Source organism: Monodelphis domestica, chromosome 4, assembly GCF_027887165.1.
Source record: "Monodelphis domestica isolate mMonDom1 chromosome 4, mMonDom1.pri, whole genome shotgun sequence".
In the NCBI taxonomy this organism is placed as follows: domain Eukaryota; kingdom Metazoa; phylum Chordata; class Mammalia; order Didelphimorphia; family Didelphidae; genus Monodelphis; species Monodelphis domestica.
The window spans coordinates 439,755,456-439,775,725 of NC_077230.1; the positions used below are offsets into that span (position 1 = coordinate 439,755,456).

At 37.3% G+C, this 20,270-nt stretch overlaps 1 protein-coding gene across 1 annotated transcript; it reads left to right on the top strand.

The window, feature by feature from the left end:
• Positions 1-3,644: 3,644 nt before the first annotated feature.
• Positions 3,645-10,184, top strand: LOC100616903 (olfactory receptor 14A16-like). The gene is made up of 2 exons (XM_007492521.2): positions 3,645-3,712; positions 9,245-10,184. Exons 1-2 carry the CDS (start codon positions 3,645-3,647, stop codon positions 10,182-10,184), a joined length of 1,008 nt encoding a protein of 335 aa, XP_007492583.1.
• The last annotated feature ends 10,086 nt before the right edge of the window (positions 10,185-20,270 follow it).

Here is a 20,270-nt window from a genome sequence, read left to right on the forward strand (position 1 = left end):
ATATAAGCCCTGATCTTCTCCATCACCATAGTAGCTATGTATGGCTGGACTATTTTTCTTTTTCTTACTCATTTAAAAAAAGAGCACCCTATTTCTTAACTGTTAATTTAATGTTAAATTTAGACGCAGCTCCCATGGTGTGGGGGATAATGCCTCAGGTGTGCTATTACTTCTTGAGCTTTCTGGGGGCCTTTCAGTTCTTGGTTCATTAGTTTCTACATTTAAAGATTGAGTGTCCCCTGCTTGCCTAGCTCAAACTTCAGTCATCATGTGAAACCAGATGCTCCTCTCTGCCCCTAAAATCAATGGAATTTTTTTATTACTATCTTCCCTCAAATTTCAGAACACCCCTCTGCCATGGAAAAACCACCAGGAACTCTGCTCACCTGTGAGTGATCACAGTCAGTGGTACCTTCACCAGGCAGGGTTCAGAATTAGAAAAATATATGAAATATTATTGGGAGAATTACTTATCACCTGTCAGATATACCCATGCTCCCAGCAATGGGGTATCTACCCACATGGTATAGATTAATAATCCATTCTTTCTTGTTCAGTGTTACTTATTAATTTTTTTTTCCTGGAGGACAGCTGCTGAACATACCACTGCTCTTACTCAGGATATCTGAGTATTTTGAAAAAGGAACACCTGGGCTGTGATGAGTGCTCTCTCACTTTCAATTCATTACTGGTTTAGGCTCTTTCCTGGTAACACATCTCTCTCATGGCCTTTATGCTTCTCCACCTACATCATTTTTCTGTGATGACATATTGCACTTGCCCACTGACCTGTGATTTGCCCACAATTCAAATTCCCTAGAAAAGTCTTTATTCCATAACTCAATAACATCAACAGCCAGTGGAAATGTATTGATTTTTTAAAAAATGAGTTGTGTTTCAAAGAGAAATGTGAGATCAATACAAGAACTAGACTATTTCCTTTAGGCAATTAAATCTGAATTCCTCTTATTCAGATCTGGGATAGCTTATTACCCGTCATCAATTTCTATACAACACTGTTATATTCTAGCCCATTCAGCTGCCTATCATGTTTTGAACAAGAACCATTCTTTTCCATGTTATATTTTTCTCTCTATGTGGTATATGGGGTAACGTCTATAGATAATGGATGTCTTATAGAATTCTGCCCTCTTTTAAGGTTTGATGAAATCACCACAATGTCATTTTCAAAGAAGAAATTTAGAAAATTTCACTGCCTAGAGGATGATGTCATCTTCTATTTTGCCTTTGGATAGGCTCCATTATGGTGGAAAACTCAAAAGAGCATAGAAAGAAGGAGAAGGGTTATTCCTCTTTTCTCCTTATTTTTAGGAGTTATTAAAGGCTTTGAAGGAACAAGGAAATACATGACAGCTACTTAGACCTGACTAATTAATAAAGATGAAGGCTTCTTGATTTTTTATTGCTGAATTAAATGGAATCATGCAGGGAGAATATGAGATTTGGGAATTGATAACTACCAGGAACTTGAGTGCCAGTTTATAAGTATACACACAGTGATAGTATTAAGTAGGGCACATAAATAATAACGCACATGCTGATTTTCTTAAACATTGAATTGTAGTAGTCCTGGCAAAATTTCCATACTGGATTTTTTGGCAAAATAAATCAGACTTGGTTCCAAATAGAAATTTAAATTTAAATGAATGTACATGTCCCCTTTCTGATACTGTGTTGTCTTCAGAATTCTCCTGCTAAATTCTACTATTACCCTATCAGAGACAAATAGGATATTCTGAGATATTTTTTGATCATTCTGTGAAATCCCAGTTGTGAAGCTGAGACACTATAATTGTCCTTCCCCAATGTGAGATCATGGCCAAGGTGAAGTGATCACAAGGGCAAGAACTGTCTATTGAGGATAATCAAAGCCCTTGGTCCCATAAGATTTCTTCTTCCACTTTAATAAATCTGTCTCTGAGCAAGGTGATATGATAAAATTTAAGGATGTTTCAACTGTAAAAATACCCCAAACCAGTCCATTTTGAAACCCTTAAAGAGTAAAGGTGATAAAGATCTAGTAGTAGTTAGCTCCCAGTTCTCTCAGAGATAAGAAGGAAGGCTGACTTACCTATCTCAGAAGGTCTCAGGGACTTTTCTGCTTGGATATCCTTTAGATTCTTCATGTCACACTACTCCCTGGACATGTAAGGTGAGAGGAAATTATCACTCTATTCATGCAAAGCACGCCAGTATTAACCTACAATAAAGTAAGACATCTCAAACAATTCTCATAATTCAGTATTTACTTTTTGCTATCAATAAGACTGGTGGAAATAGAATATCATGCTATTTTTCATGGTGAATTTCTTCACAATACTGAAGGACATTGTATTAGTTGGCATAAAGATTGTCAGTGTAGCACACTGTAGCATTAGTGAACAAGCTTAGGAATATGGGTGACATGGGAAAAGTCCCATTTCTGACACCTATTGGGAGAAAGATCATGAGTAAGTCATTTAATATCTCAGTGCCTCAGGCAACTCTCTAAAACTCTAAGATTCAGAATAATTGCTGATTTAATTAGTGAAGGTCATTTTCTCATGTTGAGTAAGCTAAAGTAATGAATTCACATCTAAGACAAATCACTTAAAGTTCATGGAGATTTTCATGTGAATTAAACTTATACCATTTTAAACTGTTAACAACATTGGAGGATAGAAATGTCAGATTCAATTTTGATATTTCTAAGTGAAAATATATATTACATTAATTCAGAAGGGAGTGAAGTCCTAGATTTATTCTTTAAATATTCTAAAATTACGTTCATTAAACCAATTGAACATCAGATTCTATGGAGTGGAGGTAGAAGAAATCCCAAGGACCACCAAAAACTAGTGAATGAGGGGCCTGAGGAATCCCAGGGAAAAGAAAAGTATTTATAGTATAAGGATTGTGGCTGATTGAGCCATGGATTGATCACCCCAGCTCATCCCATCCCACCTAAAATGATTGGGGGATTGATTGATCCATTGAGTGAATCAACCCTCCCACTCTTATAATAGGGGAAAAAAAGCTTTACACCTGGATGGGAATCCAATAAATGTAACTTCTTCATGTTGTGGATGATGAAAGTGAAACCCAGAGTGACAAAGTGAGCCAATACATGTGGTAAATAAGAGAGCTAAGATTTGAGCCCAAGTCTTGTAACTCCTGACCCAGGACTCTGCTCATTTCACTATGTTCTCCTTGATAATGAAGAAAATATTAATGTACTTACCACAATGTGCTTATAATAGAGGCTTTGTAATATTAAGTTGTCTAGTATTTAGACATTTTGAGTGATTCAATTTTTTTCCACTTATTCCATTTTAAAAAATGTTTAATATTACTTGAAGCTCCAAATATAGCCCTGCTCTTTTCCCTCCCAAGAGAGCCATTTCTTGAAACAAAGAATGAAAAAGTAAGGAGGAGGTGGGTGAGGGAAGGTGTCAAAGGAGTCACTAAAACTATGTAAATGGATTTTAGCCAAATGTATAGTGTTCCATATCCAAAGATCTCACCTGTGCAAAAGAGAGAGGAAGGTGCATTTTCTCCTTTCCCCTCCTTTATTTGCAAGTTTTATTCATTCAGTTCTTGGATTCCTATTTTTCATTGTTCTTCTTTCCATTCACACTATTGTAATGAACCATCGTGCATACTGTTTTCAGGAGCATGCTGGGTGGCATCAGATTAAACTGGCTTTTAAGAGGTATTGTTAAATTTTGAGTGTGACCATTTCCACCTCAGAAAATATCAAATGCTACCATATCTAGTTTGCTTATAAAAATAAATCTTTATTGACGCTCTATAATTGGAAATGGTTTGGAGAAGATGCTAATAATACAGATTAAACTTTAACGATTGCCATGAGCATGCTTTTTTTTTTGAGAGACAGTTGTCAGTTGTGATGAACATGTCCCTGCTGTTTTCTTGGCTCTGCTGGCATCAGTTGGTGTCCTTTCTTGTAAAACTTACTATGTCTCTCTCTCTTTCACAGTCATTATTTCTTAAGGCATAGAAATTGGGCAATCCATTCATGTACCAACTTTCTCACCATTGATGGCCATCTACTTGGTTTCTGCTTCTTTTCTACAACAAAAGTCCTGCTATCAGCATTTTATTGTTATTGAGCTGTTTCTTCTTGTCAATGACCTCCTTTGTGATCTATCCCTAGCAGTGGGAGCTCTCCATGAGAGAGGATGAATATTCCAGGCATTTTCTTCTCTCCCAAATTGGTTCCCCAAAGGGCAGCAATGCTTCACCAACTCCTTCCAAATGGAATATTCTCCCCCTTTGTCATCTTTGCTGTTTTGCTGTGTATGTGGTAAAACCTAAAAAGTATGTTGATTTGCATTTTTTGAGTAATGTGGAACAATTTTCCTAAGGATTTTGCGATTCCTTGTGACCTATTTATTCACATCTTATGACCACTCATGCTTTGGGAAAAGGCTCATGATCTAATATATTTGAGCCCATTCTGAAGATGTTCAGGTTTGAAAAATACTTTCCATACATCATCTCAATTGAGTAGTTGTTACTGGTACTACTATCTTCATTTGATGCATAATGAAATGAAGGCTCACAAAGGCTATGTGACTTGCATAATGTTTGAGGCCAATTTTAAATCTGAGTGTTCCTGCTTCCAAGGCCACTACTCAGTGTGTCAGGCAATATGATTTCTCTCATCTGACCTTTCCAATGCAGTTATGAATTTGATGAAAGTTGTTCCTTTGTGTATCACTTTTGAGAGTTTCTATTTCTTCTGATAGAATTGGTTGGCATACCCACTGAAATCGTTTGAAGAAGATAAAACACAATTCTGCATCAAGTCTATCTTTGTGGCTATGCCAAAATCAAGTTATGGTGATGATGATCGTGGGACATGCTTAAACACAGCACTGGATCAAATACAAAAACCTCTGTGTCTTTGAATGACCATCTTTGTAAAATAACAATAACACTAGATAGCAGTTTTATGGCACTTTAAGGGTTTGCAAAATTCAGAAATCAATATTTCACTTAATCCTTAAACTAACTCTAGGTGTTGGATGCCAATGCTATCTTTATTTTACAGATGAGGAAACTGAGTCTGAGAACAGATAAATGCTATGTTCAATGCCATGTCACAGAGTTAAGGCCATGTTTGAACTATATTTTGAACTCAGGGCATCCTGATTTGAAGTCCAAAACTCAGCTACTGTATTAACTAGCTGCCTCGGTCACCTCCAGAAGGCAGAGGAAGGGGAAAATAGGAAATCATTTTGAAGAACATATTCATAAATTTTCCCCCAGATCCTACAATATAATGACTTCTATAGTTTTAATTCTTTCTCTTTATTTAACACATGTACTCAACTTTTGTGTGTGTCTTATGCCCTGTTGACAATCAGGTGAAGGCTTCAGACTTCTTTTTGGGATAATGTTTTTATGTAATTGAAAATCATGCTGAAGTTCATTTCAAAGCTATTAATAACAAAGATGTATCTTAATCCATCCAAGTTCGTAAACCACCATGGAATTCATCACAAGTATCTTTGAAGTTCCATGAGCCCCGGATAAAAGTTATCAATTGAAATATTAGTCAGTTTAAGGAATGAGGAAATGTTTATCCTGGAGAATAGTTGGATTGAGGTAGTAGGATGTAGGAGAGGGGAATAACAATTATATTCAAATATTTGTAGGCTGTTATGAGAACAAAGAATCAGCTTTCTTCAATTTGATCCTAGTGGTCAGAAGCAAGAGCAATGGGAGAAAGAGGACATTTTAGTTCAAATGTCAGGAATGACTTCCTAATAAAACAAGCTGCTTCAAAGAGATGCTGACTGTCCCAGGAGGTGCTGGGCTTCCCCACTCTGGAGCCCCTAGAGCGGAACCTGTACAACCACTTGTAATGGAACATCATGGTAAGAATTCCTTTGGTGCATTGTTTGGATTGGATAGTTACTAGCTTCCTTCTTACTCTCAGATTCGATGATCTTGACATTTCTTCAGACATCTTTCCAAATGTAAATTCTGACAGTATTAACATATTAAGTGGCTAAAATATCCTGTGAATTTGTTGAACAAATTGGGTTCCTCTTTGGAACCAAGTACACAGGATTTACAAAGGTGGAGACACCAAATGAGGAAGAGATTTCTTTGTGGTCTTAGGACTGGAAGGATGTCTAAGAAAACAGATCTAAGGAGTACCCCGTTTACATTACTTAGAATCTCAATCAAAAAGAATCTTAGAGGACATTTTGCTCAGAAGTTCCTCTTGGCAATATCCCTCATACAGGTAGGCAGGCAACCTACCTTAGTGGGAAATTTCCAAGGAGGCAGAATCTATGATATCCAGAGGAAGTAAATTATGTCTGTTGAGAGCTGTTTGGTTGTTTCATGTTATTTTGTTTGCACAGGAACCCCTAGTATCTGTGATTTTTGCAACTTGGCTCTTCCATCCATGATATTCTCTACCCTGGTAAGACAACAGCTAAAGTTTCATGTACATTCCTAGGCGGTCCTGTTTAGGAAAGAGATTGATTATCTGAATAATATAGAAAGGACTGAAATCAGCATAGCAAAGGACTCATAGAACATATCAGAACAAGCTAATTAGAAGAAACTAGGGATGTATAACCCAGAGAGGTATTAAGTGAGGAATAAGAGGTGTGCTCAGGTTTTTGATGGATTGGCTTTTTTAAAAGTAATTTGACTAACTGTGAAAAACTGATGTTAATTTGGGCTTAATATCACAAAGAACTTTCTAAAAATGAAAACTATGCCAAAATGGTATGAGCTACATGAGGAGGTAGTGTACTAGTGGGTGATCAGAAATCAAAGTTTTACAGGTAACTGAGAGGGAGGGAACAGATAAAGAGAAATACCACTTCCCTCCCAGGCAGAGCTGTCCCAGAGAAAATGTAGTTGGATCTCTGACCAGAGTTGGAGAGTAAGAAAAAATCCCCTTCAATATTTGGCTTCTATTCTCTTTTCTAGATAATTGTCATTTGTGATCCCCTTAGTGCACTGAAGAAAAGATGTCTAATTCTTTGGTAAATTATAAGATCTATTTATTAGTTGATAGATCTGGGATGGTAGATTAGGGAAGAGGGAAACAGGAGGTCCCTATTCTTTTTTCCACCTAAAGTTTCTTCAGGGGTTGAGGTTCAGGTCTAAGGACCCAAGTCCCAGAATACCTTAGGATCTTTGTGGAGTCATGTTAATGTAATTTCCTGAGGCAGAGATACAGCTTTGAAGGAAAATCATTAAATTGGATAGTCTCTTGCCTTCCCCAAAGGGAAAAATCTCTATCCACCACTTATAAAGAAAAATGGTTAATCTGGGTCTCTTCTGATGAATGAGGGATTTGCATCTGGATAAAATCAGTGAGATTTACTCCCTTCCTCCTCAGTTCAGAAGGATAAGAAGAAGAGTATATTCCCAACTGTTCACTTGCTTTTCTTAGCTGGAGATTCCAGTCCTATCTCCCATTAGTAGCCAAAGTTCTATTTTCTTCTTTCATGAGATTTCATTGAAAAACCTAGTCTTTGCTGTATATTGTATTTCTCTCTCTCATCCACAATAGCATGTTTCCCCTCAGTAGATTGCTCAAATAGAGACAAGTTGACTTGAATAATTTGGATTATACATCTTCTGGACTTCTTTTGACTGTGAAATCCAGTGATTTCTTTCAATGCTGGATTTGGAATAAGAAAGATCTGAGTTCAAATTTTCTTTCTTGCACGTTTTAGCAATGTGACCAAGGATAAGTCATTTATCTTCTCTGAGTCTCACTTTCTTACAATTAAAATGATGTCCATCGGCATCTCCCCCTCCCCCAGTGCCAATGTTTCTCATGGTAATTTTGAGTACAAAATTACATACTTTATTTAGTAGCCTTCCCACATACCCAGGGGCTACCCAGGCCTCCATGGGATAGCCAATCAGAAAGACTAATATGATTGTTTATAATGCTTCTATGATCTTTGAATAACCAATTGCAATTCTTCTAGTGAGATATGAAAAGCCCATGCCATTATCCCTCTTACTATACCCTCTACATACACAGATATTGCCATCTGCCTGGATAGTATCTTCAAATTCCTCTAGGTCTTGCCATCATCCTCACTGCTGTGAAGTGAAGCATCACTTCATACAACTCTTTGAATGTTCAGGTCTTTCCTTCTGGTCTGCAATAGAACTCTTGGTTTTATGTGTGATTCCTCTATTTCAGAATGAATGAGCTCTTTGAGACCAGGGACTATCTTGGGGCTTCTCTATTTGCTTACTTAGCACTTTAATAGTTCTTGGAACATAATAAGAACTTGAGGCAGTTAGTGGCATTTGGGTCAGAATTCAAATCTGACTTCAGACACTTTTTATGTTTGAGAGCCTGTAATAGTAGCTTATCTTCTATTTTTCTGCTTTCTCAATTGTAAAATGGTAATGATAATGTCTCTGAGATAATTCAGATGAAAAAAATGAGATATAATTAGTAATAATGTGCTCAATATATGTCTAATCCCTGGCATATAGTACACACTATGTAACAGCTCATTCTCATCCCTCACTACATTTTTCCACTTAACATGCTTGGCAAATTTGAAAATGGTATTTTAGTATGTTGACTATATAAAATGAGTATGAGTTTGTTATACTCCTCATGTGGATACCCTCCAGTTTTTCCTGGCTTTCCTCTAAAATATTGTGCTAACTAGCACTAAACACACTACTACAGAGACTGAGTCTTATCAATAGTGATGACCTCTTGTCTCTGGATACTCACCATCTTCCTATTTGTGCATTCAAATATTTTTTAGAAATGGCCTCTTTGTTCTAGTTTACATTATTTCTCTGGCTCTATTCTCCTTCCCACCCTCCAGGATTTGACCAGGTAAGCCCTTTGAATTAGCACCAGTAGGATTTTTCTTTTTGTGAACTGATCTTTATTCAAAAGGCATCTGAAAGAATGGCTAGATAGTGCTGAGAAGAATGAGGTCCAGCTACTAGGACATTCACTGCCTTTAATAGGTATTTGAGATTCTGACTTAGGTTCCAGTTCAGAGAATGATTAATGCCTGCAACCAAGCAGAAGCTCATAAGAATGTCAAAATCCTCAAGGTCCTCAATGATCACATAGGAGACTCTTTTCCCTTTCAGTGCTTTGAGTTTAAAAAGAAAGCCTATGATTCTCTGACCCACAGAGCTATGCTTCAATTTCTCCTTGGTCCCTCCTCATTTTTTTCTTCTGTATCCCTAGGAAGGCAATCGCCAACCACACGATCATCACCAACTTCCTCCTCCTGAGCTTCTCTGACATCTGGGAATTGCAGATCTTACATGCTGTGCTCTTCTCTCTGATTTATCTGGCAGCCCTGATGGGCAATCTGCTCATTATACTTGTCACCACCATTGACCAGCATCTTCACACTCCTATGTACTACTTCCTGAGACATTTGTCTTTCCTAGATCTCTGCTACATCTCTGTCACGGTGCCCAAGTCCATCTTCACTTCCTTGACCCACAGCAACTCCATCTCTGTCCTTGAATGTGCTATGCAGATTTATTGTATTGTTCTGTTTGCCTGTGCTGAGCTGGCTCTGCTCACAGTCATGTCCTATGACCGATATGCTGCTATTTGCTGCCCCCTCCACTATGAGACCCTCATGAGCAGAGGAGCCTGCCTGCAGATGGCAGCTGCTTCCTGGGTCAGTGGGAGTCTCTCAGGCATCATGCACACAGTCAGCACTTTCTCTGCACCCTTTTGTGAAGCCAAGGTGCTTGGCCAGTTCTTCTGTGAGATCCCTCATTTGCTCAAACTCTCCTGTTCCCAGCCAAATTTTGCTGAAATTGGAACCACTGTCACAACCACAGTTTTGGGTCTGGGCTGTTTCTTCTATATTGTGATCTCTTATTTCTATATCTTTTCCACTGTTCTAAGGATGCCGTCCACAGAAGGCAGGTCCAAAGCCTTCTTCACCTGCCTGCCCCACCTCCTTGTGACCACTGTGTTCTTCTCAACTGCATTTATTGCTAATGTAAAACCTACCTCTGACACTCCTTCTGTGCTTGATCTCTTGGTGTCTGTGTTCTATGTTGTGGTGCCCCCCACCCTAAACCCTGCTATCTACAGCCTGAGGAACAAGAACATAAAGGCAGCTCTGGCCAAGTTGGTGAGGCAGGACCTTCCTTGTTTATAGTAAATATCTTTATCACAAAGACCCCTTTTCTTTCTTTCACTCTCATTTTGCAATCCAATGTTGTAAGGATCAAACAAGATAATAACTGCAAAAAGTCCTTAGCAATACCATCCAGCTACTCATTTAATCATAATATTTTCTGCATTCTAAAAGCAAACTATAGGAAGGCAACAAACATTTATTTTTATTTTTTTCTTCATAGAATTTTATTTTATTTTTTGAATTGAAGCTTTATTCAATCACTTAATTCAGAATATTTTCCCATGGTTACATGATTCATGTTCTTTCCCTCCACTCCTTCCTCACCACCATGCCCCCATAGCCAAGAAGAAATTTCACTGGGTTTTACATTTGCCATACAATAAATATTTATTGAGCATTAGCTATATACTGGGCATTATGCTAAGCACTGGGAATACAAATATAAGCAAAAAACAGTCCCTGCCCTCATCAAGCTTATATTCCAATGGGAAAAGATGATGACACAAATAGAACTTGAAACTTGAGATGGGAAGAAAAGTATTTAGGGGCATGATCTCAAAGTCTGGAATGTCAGAAGCAAATCCAGGAGTGGAATGAATGTTAGCCTGCTTGAACCTCTTCCCCAAATGGAAGAACTCATTGATGGAAGACAGGAACTAGCACTTTATAGCAATGTTCTAAGGTGAAAAGGCTGCAGGGATGGATAATATGTTTTAGGATTAACAGGTCCTAGGAGTTGAGGGCAATTTCAGGAAGAGGCAATTTTTGGCATAATGTTAAATTCTCAAAAGTCAGATGCAGAACTGAGATATCAGTGGATACTGACCAGTCTATTCTCTTCCTCAACATGGCGCCTAAGAGGAGCTCATGAATGATGCAAAGAGGATCTCATGATGCAAAAGCAACTCATAACATGATAGCTCACATTGTTTCTCTGAATAAGACAGCTAAGCATAGCAAGATCTTCATTCACCAAGCTTCTTCTATCATTCAACTGTATTTCAACATTAATTTCTAGAAAACAAAGAGGATCATTAATTTTCTTTTCCCCTTCTGCCTTTTTTTCTCACTTAAAACAATGTTGGCAGAAACAAAAAAAAAACATACACTAGGGAGATGCTTCATCTCTCTTAAGTTCTAGGTGGAAAGATAAGGAGAAAATTGAAAAAAATATTTATAATTGCTCTTTTTGTGGTGACAAAGAACTGGAATTAAAGGGCATGTTCTTCAGTTGGGAAATGGATTAATGATTTAAAAATTAATGAACTGAAAGTCTTGATAAACAAAAGAGCCTAGACACCATCTTTCAAGAAATTATCAAGAAAAATTGTCCTGATATTTTAGAACCAGGGGGTAAAATAGAAATAGAAAGAATCACTAGTCACCTGCTGCAAGATATCTGCCAATAAAAAGTCCCATGAATTTTATAGTCAAATTCTTAGGCTCTCAAGTCAAGGAGAAAATAATGCAAGTAGCCAGAAAGAAGAACTTCAAATATTATGGAACCACAATCAGAACAATACATGATTTAGTAGTTTCTACACTGAAGAACCAGAGGGCTTGGAATATATTCTGAAGGCAAAGGAACTAGGATTATAATCAACAATCACCTATCCATTAAGACAGTACAAAACAGTAAAATCCATTGAGGGAAAAATGGATACTTAATCACATTAAAGACTTCAAAGAATTCCTTATTAAAAGATAAGAGATGAATAGAAAAAAACGGACATTTAAACACAAGACCCAAGAGAAGCATTACAAATTAAATATGAAAGATAACTTATAAGGGATTTAATAAGGATAAAGAGTATACAGCCTCCATCAGAAGATGCTACTAATATTTTCTAAGAATTTTTTTCTTTATTAGGGTAGTAAGAAGGAGTGTACATAGACAAAGAGCACAGGTGTGGGTTGACTATGATAACATCCAAGAAAAAATAAGGCAGTGATAAAAAGTGGTGCACTTGGAAAAAGAATGAAAGGGGTACAGTGTGTTAAATTATCTCACACAAAAGAGGCTAACAATAGCATTTACAGTGGAAGGATAGGTGTAGGGGTGTTCAAGACTTAAACCTTACTTTCATCAGAATTGGCTTAACATCCAAACTTGGGTATAGAAATACATCTTAGCCTACAGGAAAGTAGTGGTAAGGGAGCTAAAAGAAGGGGCATCTGATAGAAGGGAAAGTGCTTTCAGAGAGGTGATAGTCAGAAGCAAAACATTTTTGGGGAGGAATAGGGTGAAAAGAGAAAAATTAACAGGAAAAAATCAGAATAGAGGAAAATAATAATCATATCTATGATTACTATTACTGGTGACCACCTTATATTTGATTTAAAAACAAGAGACTGTCTTGAAACCATATCTTCTGTGGTTACAATTTAAACCATCAACTATTTTAACCACTACAGTTTATGACAACCAACTATTTTAATCATCACAATACCATACATTAACTTTTAACAAATTATTTAATTAACATTCTATGATTATCCTACATTCTATGTTGCTATAGATTCTGACAACAAAAACAAAGCTTTTACAAACTACAAATATGTTTTTGTCACAGACAGGATAGCCAGAGGTCAGCTCTTCATTAACCTGTGAGGTGCTCAGACTTGTAGACAAGCTCAAGAAAAATCATTAATTATTTTTAATCAAATAGATAATTAATCAGTATTTCTTAGGAGACAATCAACAAAGCCATTGCTGCTAAGGGTGGGGTCAAAGGGTAACAGAAACACAACTCAGTTTTAGGTATTTGTTAATATCAGGCAATCATTTTTTTAATGTTTCACTAAGGCTTCCAGGACAGATTGCCTAGATTTCAGAAAGCACAACAATAAGTGGAGTGTAGCATACCAGTCTCTGCCTGAGAGGTGATTAATCCACCTGTCATCCCTGGCTCATAGTGGGGGAAGAGAATTTAAATGCAGCTTTGATAGCAGTTTAACCTGGGAAAAGGGGGTTTTCTACCTAAGTGGGTACATAGGACTCTTTAAGTTTAATTCTGTAAATAATTATGACCTTTTGGTGATATGCTGGGTGAATAGCATGGGACATCTGTATTAATCCTGTAGGCATTTTGTTCTCATCTATTTTATACTGTCAATCAATTCCAATAATAAGTGATATTAGTGAAAGAAGTCACACAGAGGGGGGTCTGAGTGGATGTTTCTGTCCTTCATGATGGCCACTTTGTGACCCCTAGCTTCCACATGTAACCGTGTCAAACAGTGTGGCTTTGATGTCCTCCAGCATCTTTCTATATAGAAATGTAAACAATTTGACTTAAATGAAACTCTTACATTTTTCTCATTCTAGTTTATCTTTTTCTGCTTCTCTTGAATTTTGTATTTGGGCATCAGATTTTCTATTTAAGTCTGGTCTTTTCTTCATAAATGCTTATAAATCTTCTATTTTATTAAATGTCTATATTTCCCTTGAAAGAATACGGACATTCTTTTAAGACTCTTACCTTCCATCTTGGAATCAATATGTGTATTGGTCCCAAGGAAGGAGAGTGGTGGGGCTAGGAAAAGGGGGTCAAGTGAATTGCCCAGGGTCACACAGCTGAGAAATGTCTGAAGTCAGTTTCGAACCTAGGGCCACTCATCTCTAGGGCTGGTTCTTAATCCCCTGAGCTACCCAGCTGCCCCCAATATGGTCAGTTTTGATGAGTAAGTGATTCTTGGTTATAAATTCAGTTCCCTTGCTTTTTAGAATATCATATTTCTATCCTCCTGGTTTTTTAATGTGGAAGCTTCTGGAACCTGTGTAGTCCTGACTAGGACTCAATAATATTTGAAGTATTTCTTTCTGACTGTTTATAATGTATTCTCCTTGATCTGGGAACTCTTGAACGTGGTTATATCATTCCTGGAAGTTGCCATTTAGGGATTTATTGAAGGAAGTGATCTATAATTTATTTCCGTTTCTATTTAAACCTATTCAAGAATATCAGGGAAGTTTTCTTTGACAATTACTTGTATTATGATATCTAGGCTTTTTTTTTAAATCATGACTTTCAGATAGTGCAATAATTCTAAAATTGTCTTTCCTCCATTTGTTTTCCAGGTTAGTTGTTTTCTGAAAGAGATACATCATATTTTCTTCCATTTTTTTATTCTTTTGATTTTGTTTTTTTTTTTTGTTTCTTGATATCTCATGAAGTCATTAGCTTATATTTTCCAAGTTTTAATTTTTAAATGTCTCCCATGACCTTTTCTTCCTCCTTTTCCCTTTGGTCCATCCTATTTTTCATGGAACTCTTTTCTTCATTAGATTTTTATGCCGCTTTTTCCAGTTGACCAATTTTGCTTTTCAATCTATTTTCTTTTTCCATTACTTTCATTTTTTTTTCTGTTTTTCTTACACCTATCATTTAATTTTTAATTCCTTTTCGAGTTTTTCCATCACCTCAGAAAGTTTTGCACGTGGTTGCTTGGATCTTACCATCCTCTATTAACTCTATGCTTTTCTCTTTGTCATAATAAAAATTTTTCTAGGTTTAAGTATTTCTTGTACTGTGTTGTCATTTTCACAGCTTTTTCATGGCCTGTGGACTAGGAATTCTGAAAGCTACACATGCTGTCTTCTCTACTAATAGTAGGACTAGGCACTGTGAAGTATTTTTTTTCCCTGAAGCTAGGTCTTCACTACAGCATAGGCTTTGAAAGGCCCAAGTGCTATGAACTTCAGGACCTCAAGGTAGGGAGGTACCAGAGGCTAGGATTTCAAGGGCTGGGGGGTGGGGTGCTCTATTGTTGGTGTAGCAGGCTCCCAGGATCCCAAAGTTGGCCTATGCCCAGACTGAGAACCTGGCAAAATAGGAGTGTGTGTGTGTGTGTGTGTGTGTGTGTGTGTGTGTCCCTGGTGGGGTGAGTGTTTGGCCGTCACTCCTGTGAATGCAGTTTTGCTTCTATTTCCTCCTTATCCTGTGAAAATTGATGATCTCTGCCTAATTTTCAAAATTTATTCATCAGGAGAGTCCCCTCACTATGTTTTGCTATTGGTTTTTTACTCCTGTCCTCAGGAGGCGCCTTTTAAAATACTGATTTAGAAGAATTGTCAGAGCAGTTTCAGCTTTTACTACACCTAAGCTGCATTTTTGGCTCTGCCCTTCCTATGAAAACACTTAGGGAAAACAACCTTAGAAGTTGATTTAAACACCATCTCATTTAACCACTTTAATTTTAAAGGGAAAAGCTAAAAGCTTAGGATGGTAAAGAGATGTGTGGAGTCCTACAGGTAGTAAGTTAAAAGATCTGGAATTTGAAACTGTCATCTGCTTGGGATTTTCATCCATCCTGCCAACCCCATCCTCTCTGGATTTGTGAAATTTCATCATGAAAAGAGAGAGTGTAGGAATGGAGAATAGAGTTGTAGAAAAGTCAATGATCTACCTAATACCAATCATAATGTTTTTGCATGAAGAGATAAGAAAAAATATACAAATAATTCCCATGTTTTAAAAATTTATGCATGTAGCATATGAACAATTTTTTGAGTATTCTATGGGTACTTGCAAGGCTGTACCTTGGATATCAAAGGCCCTGGACAAGGAAATAAATGAACGAATGAATAAATTTCTACATACATTTTTATGTACATATATATGAACAAACATAGGAAGATATGTGTGTATAAATATTTTATATGTCTGTGTATAAAGCTATACAAACCTATATATATATATACTTACATAAATATAAATACACATCCCCACTCCCACACATACCCAACCCCCCTTCCCAAATTCCTTTTATGATCAATATTTTATTCTGATACTTAAATCAGGGAGATCAAAAACATAGAATACAATTAAAAACTAACTCCCTAAAGCATTTCAACATAAAAATTTTAAATATGAACTTCTATTGGAATCTGCCATTCCTGACAAGGGCAACCTGTCCAAATCCAGAATTTCACCTGAAAGCACTCCAACAACACAGAGAGTTATAAAACTGTGGATGAACTTAGACTATTTTTCATGGAATTCAATGGAAAAGGGAAAGAAACTCTAAGTTCTAAAATATTTATAGCAGCTTTCTTTTTGGTGGCAATCAACTGGAAATATAGGAAACATCCTTTAATTGAGGAAAAGCTAATTATATTAACATATATGATTTTAGTGGAATAGTAATGTACCATGAGAAACAATGAGCAGATTAAAAATTTTAGTAACAGAAAGAATTAAATGAGATTAATAAAGAGTGAAATGAATAGAACCAAAAGAACATTATATAGCTGTATAAATTTAATATCTAAAGAACAATTTGTGAAAGTTTACCATTGGACAATGAGTTGAGAAGTGGAAATGAGAAGGCCATAATCTACATATATGTAAAAGTTTGTCAGAAGATGTCTTCTGTGGTGTGCTGAAGGGAAGGAAGAAATAAAAAAAAATCTCTTTACTTTTGTTTATCTGTCAAATTTTAAGCCACTTTAGGGTTTTTATGTTTCAAATTTGTTTTTATCTGTTTCTATTTTTTTGAAGAAATTCTTTATATTTGGATTTTCTTATTTTGCTAATTATGTTTTTAGATTCCAAATTGATAGCTTAATTTCTATATTGAACACTGTATAACTTCTGGATAAAATTTATGTCTAATTTTTTTTTCTGTGTATTGATTATGCCATGAACTATTCTAGAGTTTCTTCCAGTTATTTCATGGTCTTTAGTGTAGCTAAAAGGGGTATAAACAACAACAACAAGAACAACAAAGACAATTTTAAGGATTGTAGTTATTCAGAAGGTTTCATTTGTTTCCAACTCTTCGTGACCCTCTTTGGGCTTTTCATAGCTGAGATACTGAAGTGCTTGGGCCATTTTCTTCTCTAGCTCATTTTACAGATAAGAAAGCTGCAGAAAGTAAGGTTAAGAGACTTGCTCAGGTTCACACTGCTAAGTAGTGTCTGTGGCCAGATTTGAACGCAGGAAGATGTCTTGCTGACTTCAGACTCAGAATTCTACCCACTGAACAACTTGCTGACTCCACATTCAGGGACAGCATAGTAGAATGTAAAAACTCAGTTTGACTCCAGAGATCTCATTTGCAATTTCAGATTTTCAGACTATCACTTGTGCTACAGTAGCCCAGACCATTGAAGTGCCTTCCCCTGAAGTCCCTCATTTGTAAAATAAGAGACTTTAGCCAAATGATTTCCAAATTTGCTTCTAACTCTAAATCTTGGAGTTTAAAGATTTAAACTTCAATAAGGTCTACTTTTGCTGAACATGTTCCCATATTCATTGCACTGAAATAACTTTCCTGATATAAATATTCGATTGGAACAGACTGTCTATGGCTGAAGTGTTTCTCACATTGATGACGTAGAGTCTCCATCCAGGATGAATCCTGTTATATCCAGTGAGACATCTAAAGGCTTTTCCATATACAGGATGAGGAAGGGGGAGGAGGAGGTCAATCAGGAATGAGGTCAATCATTAAGAATGGGGGAATCAGGGATGATATTTGGAATTCAAGGGATGTGTAGATTAGGTACCACCCAATGCTAATCCCAGAGGAAGTGAGAGGAGCACATCTCAGTTAATTGAAGATGTAGGGGAAGCTCCAAAGGTGGGGGATGCTCCTTTAATTTCTTATGTCTCCTTTGACTTAGAACACTTCTGAAGTTTGGGGTGTCCAGAGAGAAAACTGTGCCCCCGTATCATTATGATATGACTCGATTTTGTTTCTTTCCATTCAGAGACAATGACCTCAGCAAAGTTATTTTGGGGTTTTCTAAATCGAGTTGGACATCAGGGACACTGTCCCTGAAGGCAGTGCTGGGACTAGACTAGGCAGTGGTCCAAGAACTGACTTCCAGCCTAATTAGAATATCAGGATTCTGCTGAGACAATAAAGGAGCTCTTAGTATGTGTTGCCTCTTCTGAGAAGATCCTGAGTCTTTGTGTCTCCAATGAGAAGGTGATATCGACCAATCTGCAGCTCCCCAGATCATCAGAGGAGTTATCAGCAGGCAACCCTATTCATTTATGTGGGAGAAGAACAAGTAAGAATATCTATGTAGTGATCCTCCACCCTCTCATTTCTGTTCCTTTCCTTTTCTTTTTTGAAACATACAATGGCCTTTTTTTTTTCCCGGTGGCAGGGAGGGGAGGAATGAAAATCTTGAGATGAGGAGCTTCCTCTGCTACCTCAGATCAGCATTTACTCTGCAACTGTTTGGCATTCAATCAATATGTGTCAGAGGCAATCTATGTCTTCCCAAAGGCATTACCTCTGTATACTATGACAAAATACCACCCATTATATACTGATACACATTTACATATAAGCATGCATATAAGACACCTAGGCATGCATGTATAGACAAGGATGAGTGGTTAATGGATCAGTAGATGACGCATATTCATGTATAACAGCATCATGAGGTCTCCAGATTCAGAAGTGGGCTCAGAAACGTAGCTCTGTGACCTAGGACGGGGCACTGAACCCCACAGTGTTCTGGGCAACAAGCCAAAGAAGAGAATCTGAGCAGCAATTTGAGGTGGCGTTTTCTCCCCTGGAGCTCCTTTTAGTAATGTAATCGTGTATCTAGTCCATCTCTATCAGGCTGTCAATCTGGCCATCTATCTCCCAACAAGTTCTTTTAAGTCAAAATCCCTTAAAGTCAAACAGATCCCTCAAGTAAAAGAGTTGATCTAGTGGCCTGCCATGTAGGTGCATAGATGAAGTATCAGCAATGTTGGGGACTCCAGAAAATCTAAGTTCAATAATTTTGTCAGCCACTTGCTAGTTGTATGGCTCTGGGCAAGTCGCTCACCCATGGTCTGCAGCAATTTTGTCATCTCCTAAGTGGGAATAATGATATCCTCTATATCACAAAGGTTGGGCAGCTGGGCGCAATGACTTGAGTTCCAGACGTGTGGTTCAGAAGACTCCCTTTCCTCAGTTCACATCTGGTCTCAGATTTACTTAATAGGTTTTTGACCCTGGGCATGCCACTTAATCCTGTTTGTCTCAGTTTCCTCATCTATAAAATGAACTGGAGAAGGAAATTGCAGACTACTCTAGTATCTTTGTCCAGAAAACATTAAATGAAGACACAAAGAGTCAGATAAGACTGAAAACTGAACAACAAAATTAGTATGTTTCAGGCAGTATGTCCTGTGTTGGGCATTATTAGGGAAAATTAAGAATTTTCCAAGGGAGAGGTGGAAAGAAAATGAAGGTATTATGTATAGTAGCTGCACTAGGTGTGGACGTACTCTTCATGCTGCTGGGAAAGTTGCTGTTGAAGTGGGTGCTTAAATGACAGTACAGGAGTTCCAAAGTGATCTCTTGTCCATACTAAGTCTTTCAATAACATGGTAAGCTGCCAAACTGCTCTTGCTATGAGATTGGAGCCTCTGAGTTACTGTTATATTTCCAACTTGAGTAGAAACCAAGAGGCAGGAGGTAGAGACATAGGGAAATGATGAGTAATGGAGAAGACTGGAGAGGAAGACAGTGAGAAAGAGAGAGAGAGACAGACAGACAGAGACACAGAGAGAGAGACAGAAAAGTAGAGTGACATAGGAAGGAGAGATCAAAAGAAAGAGATAGGAGAGAGAGAATGAGGAAAAGAGCAAGATGAGGAAGGGAAGACTCTTAAGTGCAAATATATAACAAGTAAATGTAAAATATTTTCAATAGTGAGAAGGATTAGAAACTGGACAAGAGAATGAAGGACCTGATGTAGAAGGTGGCACCTGAGCTAACCGTGAGAAAAGTTTTACATTCTATAAACATGAATTTAGAAGAAGAAGAATTTTTGCCATTGGAACCAGCCTCTACAATAGCTCAGAGTGTTTGCTGGAATTGTACTGCTCCTTCTAGGAAATACAGGCAGTTTAGTTGCAATGTAGAATGCAGGGAAACTGGGAGAAGCCAGGTAGTGAAAGTCTTTAACTGTCAAGCAGCATTATTTGCATTTCCCCCTCCATACCTTAGGAAATCCCTAATGATTTTGGACCTGCAAAAGAGAATGGTCAAATATGAATTTTCAGGGATCACTAATGACCTTGGAGAGATTGGATGAAGCAGATACCATTAGCTCCCAAAGTTCCCTGAGACCAATGGGGAGGTTTT

What these genes read in the sequence shown, in the direction of transcription:
- LOC100616903 (XM_007492521.2), top strand. Translation starts at nt 3,645, where the DNA reads ATGAACCATCGTGCATACTGTTTTCAGGAGCATGCTGGGTGGCATCAG. An exon ending in ATTAAACTGGCTTTTAAGAG is followed by an intron (nt 3,713 to 9,244) that starts GTATTGTTAAAT and finishes CTGTATCCCTAG; the next exon opens with GAAGGCAATCGCCAACCACA.